The following is a 7534-nucleotide window of genomic DNA, read 5'->3' as shown; positions in this document are numbered from 1 at the left end:
AAAAAAATTACATGGTAATTTTTTTACCTCGAGGCAAAAGACTTTGAATTTTAACATTTTAAGAGAGTCATCAAACTTTTTTTTAAAGAGGATAAATCATAACTCGTCTATATAGCAGGAGAAAAATGACTATTAACCCAAAGATAAAATATAGTTAATTTGTTTTACTATAAGCTATAAGATTTTTCATAAGTTATCTTGAGATAGTTAATGGAACTAAGTTGTCTCTCCAAAAGCCCTCTTCAAGTGTCTTAAGTATATAGGTTGAAGTAAATCAATTCAAACATGATCTTTAAATGGCAGCTTACAGCAGCATATAGGTTGAAGTAAACAAGTAAGTCAAAAGCAAATTCACTCCTTCCTTGAGTTACAACAGTTTCAACGACAGCTGGCATTTTTTTAGTGGTTTTTGTTTAGAAAATAGGAGGAAATTTGGGAGGTGAAAATATGAAAATCGATTTTGCTATTGTTAACCGTAGTGCAAAATAATAAAGATAAACAGTACCCTAGTAGTTAAAATAAATTTTCTAGAAAGGTATTTTTGGATTTAAAAAAAGAATCTGTGATTCACTTACATATATATTTGGTATATTTGAGCGCGTCCGAAAATGCATATCTAAAATCTAAAAGTGCATTTTTGAAATTTTAGATTGCTTTTCCACCCCTTAAAGTGGGATCAGTAATTCCCTTTTTTTCAATGTGGATGATATGGTAACCACTAAGTCAAAATTGTTTTGTGGGTTTGACATGTTATTGGATTTAATATTAGGGGTTGTAGAAATTTTTATGATTGGTGCAAATATTCTTCGGACATTGTCAATTTGAACTTTCTTTTAGGCTTTGTTTAGATTAATTGAATCAGATGGAGCGGAACGAAATAAAATAGAATAAAATGATATTTTATTGTTTGGATAATTTAAAAATGGATGGAGCGGAGCGGAAAGTAGTAGTATGGATTTCTTTCCATTACATCACTTACCACCATATTTTTTTTCTCCTCCGATTTAGGCGAAATGAACAATTTATGTTATTCCGTCCTAAAATTTCTAAACTATATAATGATATCATCTTGACCATGAGATTATAGCCACTAGCCAGATTAAAATCAATTGAACCTAGTTTTTGCATATTTTGTTATTTATTTGTGAAATAAAACTCATGAATTAAATTTGACAGCCTAGAATAATCAAAGTAAACAAAGGTTGACAAACATTTGAAGGTTTCTTCTCCATAACTTTAGGACACATGATCAGAGAGCATTTGAATTCATAATAGATACAAAATATATAGTCTTATAATGTCTACAAAGCCATTGAATACTACTGAGGGGATACTTACAAACCCTTCTCAATTTTTTTTATATATATTAACCTTAGCATTCATCTGCTAACATCATCATCATCATAATCATCTTCGTCGTATACTAGGAAGCAAACTACAACGATCTTACATACTTCTCGGGCGCAAACATGTCAACTGCATCACAAGAGCGCAAACATAGTTAGCATAAGATGTACCGAGCTGATACCACTGAGTTGTCATAAAGTATGACCATGACCAGATAGCAGGTGACCTAACAGATCTTTAGAGCGATGGTGAAAGGGAAAGACTCTTACACTAATTGAAGGGACATTTGGTCTTGTCGTCCATACTGACTACTACTGGATTGTAATCCAGAAACTTGAAAGTATCCGCGAGAATCATATGGCTGCTGAGTCTGAGATTGCATGGATTCGTAGTTTGTTGTGCCTCCAGGTAACACACTCATGTTAATATTATGGTGGTGGTTCCTCTCACTTTCAGCTATCTACATAAACCATAGCAAAAAATTTTAGGGTCTTAATACTATCAACATTGTATTTAAAATAATCACTTTTAAAAAAAGTACCTTTGCTCTCAGAAGTTGGTTGTTATTGTGCAAATCTATCTCCTGCAGTGTACATATTTTGGAACTTAGGGCAATACACATAATGATATTATAGGGTTTGTTTGCTACACTTTAATTTTGTTTAAAAAAAAGTACTTTTTTTATAGAATCACTTTAAAATAATCACTTGTTAAATGCAAAGAAAAATACTAACCCTCTTCTGCATGTACTCAATTTCAGCAAATAACATCTCATTCTGATGTTGATTTTTGCGATGTTGTACAGGCAAAAACGAAAAAGAATCAGAAGAATACATGATTCAAATTCATCAAATTAATATATATCAAATCATGAATCCTGAAAAATTATAGTAAAAAATACTTGTTGAAAATTACCTTTTTGGAACGAATTCTACTTATTCCTTTTTCTAATTTAGACTCCAGATTCTTGAGTTCTTTTGCATTCATTGATCCCAAAGATTCACCCATCATTTGCCTGCAATTTGAACATTATTCAGCAAGCATTCTCGGTTTATGCACATTACATATTAACACGAGTTCTGTTGTTAACTGAAACTGTCTTTCGGTTAACAACAGATTCCGTGTTAAGAGTTTGACATTGCAATATCAAAAGACTGAGTTCGAATCAACTTGCCTGTTGTTATTCTGCAGGTTACTAATTTGAACACGCAATTTTTCTGCTTCTTGTTGGTAAAACTGGAAATTTTATATATGAAATCATGGAAGTAAATGTTAGGTTATAGAGTAAAATTAAAATGAAGTGATTTAGGATTATTTAATCAATACCTGGGCATTAACCTCAGAAGCAGATCCAGTGCCAGATGAATCTGAGCATGCTTTTTTGTACCTTTCAATTGTTGCTTTCACACTGCAATGAGAAAGTGGTGAGACTTTGGTAGCATATTCTTACAAGTTAGTGTTCAAATCTCTCAAACAAAAGTTATAAGGTAAAGTTGATTTTCCTTTTTAATTTTTTTTTCATGTCGTTAGAAATTTAATCATGTAAAACCTAATCAATCAATTCTAATAAAAACCCAAGAGCACCTAGAATTGATAGTAAGGGCATCTTTCGGTTTAACCAGAGATTTTAACTTCGAATTCAATTTTAGGGTTTAGACATATTTTAGTCATCTCCGACTCATTATTATATGCAGTTACACATAGAATTTTTTAAAATTTTTGTAAATTCTATATAAATTAATTACGATTCAATCATGAAAAAATAATTAGAAAAATTCTATTTAACCATATTTTAATATTCATAAATATTTTATGAGTTTCTATTTAATTAAAATTTAATCGTAACCAATTTTGTCTCTTGTGTGTTGTAATCTGATTGGTGCGTGCAGAGATATCTTGTTTTTATATTAAAAAAAAACAAAAATAAACTTCTAAATAATCACTTGAAGTATAAGTGTTTTAAAACAACTTTTTGATATAAATTGATATGTTATACTAAGGATCCTAGGTTGCAATGTCACTTTTTATCATTAATTAACACTAAATTGGATAAAAGGGATGAAGAAATGTTGTAAATTCAAGATTTTACCTACTGTATAGGAAGGTAAATGTACAAATCATCTTAAATAATAAATTAATTTAAATTTCCAAAATAATTCTTCTCCCATTTTACAATTAAGTAGAGATTAAATTCCCCTAAAATTATTTATTACTAGTAGAAAAAAAAAATCCCATATGAGGTCAGCATTTCTGCTCTGAGATCATTGTAATGTGTTTCATACGCAACAAATATATTGCTCAGGAATGAACAAAAATAGCAAAATAAATCAACTAAAATTTTCCAATTTTTTGAAATATTAAGCCAAAATGTATTAAAATTCTTAATCAAAATGATTTTGTAAATAACTTGTCACTGGTCAATGGTCAAATCATCCACATTTCTTGGTAATTTTCTGAACCTTAAAAACATCAACTTAAAAGCAACATAGAATGATCTCATTCTACAGTCATCATGTCAAAATCTGATTGGATGTGAAACAAAATAAAATATTAAAATAATATCCAATTTTAGAAAATTAGCAAAATTATAAAACATTAAAAAAACCCTTTTATGTTGTTTTTTCTGATACCTTAATATCCTCGAGCTAGTCATTGGTTACCTCTGCCACGCTGGCACAAGATCCCACTATATGATTGGTTCAACTATTTCTAGCACAAAAGCCCATTTCTCAATGGTTAATACCCTAAACCACATTGAAAAAACCACCTTGATGTGCCAACATAAGACCTAAATATTCAATGTTACACAAACTTTTCAAAATGTTTCAAACAGTAAAATATTAAAATATTATTATATTTTTTAAGTCTTTTCATTATGAAATAAATGTGGCAACATCATAACCGTCCATTTCATCATCCCTGCTATAACAGCAGTAACAGCAACATTTTGAAAACACTCTCATTGGCTATTCCCAAATATGGTACTATTGCCTCAGTTACTAACATTCACTTCAATCTTTTATTTTATTTATTTACTTATTTTACAAATTGAATATTTTTTGCAGAAAAATATATAAATTATTTTACAATAATTTGAAAAACTTTTTATTAAGAAATTTAACATTAATGTGTGTATATATTTGAGACCGTTTCGAATTTCCTAGGCCTTGTATAGATTATAAAAAAATAATTAGAAGTTTTATTTAACCAAATTTTAACAATCCCAAATATTTATGAGGCCTTATTTAAGAACAGATTAACTGTAAAAAATTTAAACTCTATGAAGTAGCTGCTTTGTACGCCTTCAATGTTCAAGACCTCTAATTAAGTTGGAAGAGATCTTTACTATCTTATCCAAATACTTTTAAGTACTACAATCTTTATTTTTTAATTTAAAATGAATAAAATGTTTTTTCTTTTTCTTTTTTTTTATCCTTGCAAGATTTTAAGGAAAAAAATCTCAGTTACCTAGGTGAAATATAAATATGGTTCATTCTCATTGGTGCATCACTTATTTCACTGACAATTGTTGTTAAAGAATTTCTACTTGCAAACTATGAATAAATAGGGGAGAAAAAAAATTTCCTATTGAAGAGTGTTTTGAACTATAGAAGATAAATGTTAGGGTTGAAATGAAAGAGGGAAAAGAGAAGCAAGAATGGGAAATGATGACATAAATTAGTCTTTTGTCAGAAGTCAAGAACTGAAAAATCATGTGTGTGACGTGACCAAAGATTCTTTTCAACCAAGACAAATCCTAGTCCTTAAAAACCCTAACCAGATTCACCAAACCTCATTTCTTGAAATGGTTTCAAAATCAACCAACATTATTTCATCTTTAACTCACATCATTTTTTTACCATTTTCATCTTTTTATATTTACTGTCATAGAAACTAAAGTTTTTATTTTTATTAATTTATTTACCACCAAGTTAAAAAAAAATATTTGTTAATAAAACCCTAATTTTAGGGTTATTTATATATTTGACCTAAGGTTAGATCTTGCATGTGGGTTGAAGTGAAATTTGGGGAAAACTCAATTCATGTAATTAAAATGTAAAATCCTTATCTGGGTCATGATTATTCTGTGGTAAAAATGAGTAATGAGAGGAAAAATCACTTTTTTTAATCATAATCTGTTGTAAGAAAAAAGTGTATGTAATTGTCAAACCCTAATGAAAGATCCATTTTTTATTGAAAATTTGAATTTTTAATAAAGAATTCATAACTGGGTCTTGATTTTTCTGAGGTGAAAATGAATTATTTGAGAAAAATCACTTTTTTAATCAGAATCTGATATAAAACAGTGTAGATAACTGTCAAGCCCTAATTAAAGATCCATTTTTTATCAAATATTTGAATTTTCAATAAAAAAATCCTCAACTGGGTCTTGATTTTTCTGAGGTGAAAATGGATTATGAGAGAAAAAAATCACTTTTTTTTAATCATAATCTGATATAAAACAGTGTAAGTAACTGTCAAACCCTAGTAAAAAATCCATTTTTTATAGAAAATTTGAATTTGACAAATTGAGAAATGGATTGAAACTGTACTGTGGTTTCTTGTGACGTGTTATTAAGGAAGTGTCAAGGAGATGGATGGGTTGGGCTTATTGTAGCACACATGACAGCTTTTGCTTTTAGGGTCTTTGTTTAGCATAGCCACACACAAACACATAGATGTGTAAGAAAGAGAAAGAGAGAATTGAAAGAAGAAAAAGGAAACAGAAAAAATTAACAAGAATGGTGTGTGTGTTGAAAGAAGTGGCTGATCTCACAGCACTGTGTAACTTCCCAAATCCTTACCTATATTTCTATCTATTGCACCAGATCTATGTATACAAGAAACAAGAACTAGAAAAAATAATCATAAGCAGAAAGAAAAAAAAAAAGCTCTTAGACTCAAAGAAGCAAAAATCCAAAAATAGAACTATAGAAAGACAAGTTTTCTTTGAGTAAGAAATTAACTGCTTCACAAAGAAAATTATTATGTTCTTTGTGTTTTGAGTCCTTCACAAAAAGATCTATAGCACCACCAAAAGGGCTTATAGGAAAATGGCTTATAAGGGCTTAAAAAGATCTATAACTGAAATATGTTTTGATACTTGTGTAGCAAAATCTGAAAAGGGCTTCTGAGACAAGTGAAATTGTGTGGTTACCTGTTATTGGCGTATTCGTAGAGGCGGCCGCGGCTAGAGAAGACTATAAGAGCAACTTCTGCATCACAAAGAACGGATAGTTCATAAGCTTTTTTGAGTAAGCCGTTTCTGCGTTTGCAGAAAGTCACTTGGCGATTCGTCGTGTTTTCAATCCGCTTGATCTCAATCTTCCCCCTTCCCATCTTTCTCTGTGGGGAATCTGACATGGATGGATTTGGAAAAGCCATGGCTTCCAAACTGAAAATCAAACATATTAGGATTGGACAAAAAAAAAACATAGTATTTGAATATGTATGATTATGAACATGTTTTGATAACCAAGATTCTTGTTTTTTAAGGTTGTTTTGTCTGATTAAGAAAAAAACATAATGAAAAGGTAAGAAGAAGTTGAGAGTTTAGGTGTTAGAAATAGAATCTGATTAGAGACACTTTAATCCTTGAGTTCCCAACATTTACTTGATTAGTTGAAAGTTTTGATTTTTGAGATGAAATCTAGTGATGTTTATGTTACCAAATCTGGGTTTGGAGTGAAAAAGTATGATTCATCCCAAAAGAGTTGAAGCAGTGAGAATGGATTTCAAAAGATGTGTTTCAATATTTTGTTTACTAACCTTTGGAGAGGAAACAAAAGGAGAATATAATTAAGGATACAACAGAAGAGAGATGTTTCAGCAATAGCTCTTGATGTTTTTATTTTATTTTTTTTCTTTCCCTTTCTCTCTTGTTTTCCACTTATATAAACAGGAAGAAGATATCAGAAACTAATAGCAAAGTGGCCAAAGAATTTGGTATTTATAAAGTTAAAAAAAAATGACCTTTCATACATCATGATTTATTTGTGCATTAGAAAGAAACTACTACATTTGTACCATAAAAAAAAATATATTGAAACTCATACGCCCTCCCTTTTTCAAGAGTTCATTTTTATTAATTATAATGTCACTAAAAAAACACGCTTAATTGCAGAATTCTTATGGACCAATATGGTCGTATCTTAAAAATTTGTTGGTTTTAATATTGACGTCGTTC

General features: G+C 29.8%; 1 protein-coding gene across 2 annotated transcripts; it reads right to left on the bottom strand.

Moving 5' to 3' along the window:
* Positions 1 to 1202: 1202 nt before the first annotated feature.
* On the bottom strand, positions 1203 to 7275 carry LOC131628892 (floral homeotic protein AGAMOUS-like). 2 transcript variants are annotated; one of them, XM_058899701.1, is made up of 9 exons: positions 7117 to 7275; positions 6506 to 6742; positions 2674 to 2755; positions 2522 to 2583; positions 2263 to 2362; positions 2082 to 2123; positions 1889 to 1930; positions 1617 to 1807; positions 1203 to 1476 (listed from the first exon to the last, which is right to left on the bottom strand). In XM_058899701.1, the coding sequence occupies exons 2-9, from the start codon at positions 6730 to 6732 to the stop codon at positions 1473 to 1475; spliced, it is 750 nt and encodes a 249-aa protein (XP_058755684.1). In that variant the 5' UTR covers positions 6733 to 6742; positions 7117 to 7275; the 3' UTR covers positions 1203 to 1472. The 2 variants fall into 2 exon arrangements, with proteins under 2 accessions (XP_058755684.1, XP_058755685.1); XM_058899702.1 differs by lacking the exon at positions 1203 to 1476 and having other exon boundaries at positions 1613 to 1807.
* Between the last annotated feature and the right edge of the window lie 259 nt (positions 7276 to 7534).

Source organism: Vicia villosa, unplaced genomic scaffold (assembly GCF_029867415.1).
Source record: "Vicia villosa cultivar HV-30 ecotype Madison, WI unplaced genomic scaffold, Vvil1.0 ctg.000488F_1_1, whole genome shotgun sequence".
Taxonomy (NCBI): domain Eukaryota; kingdom Viridiplantae; phylum Streptophyta; class Magnoliopsida; order Fabales; family Fabaceae; genus Vicia; species Vicia villosa.
The sequence above is the reverse complement of the archived record's forward strand: the minus strand, read 5'-3'. Positions and strand labels throughout refer to the sequence as shown.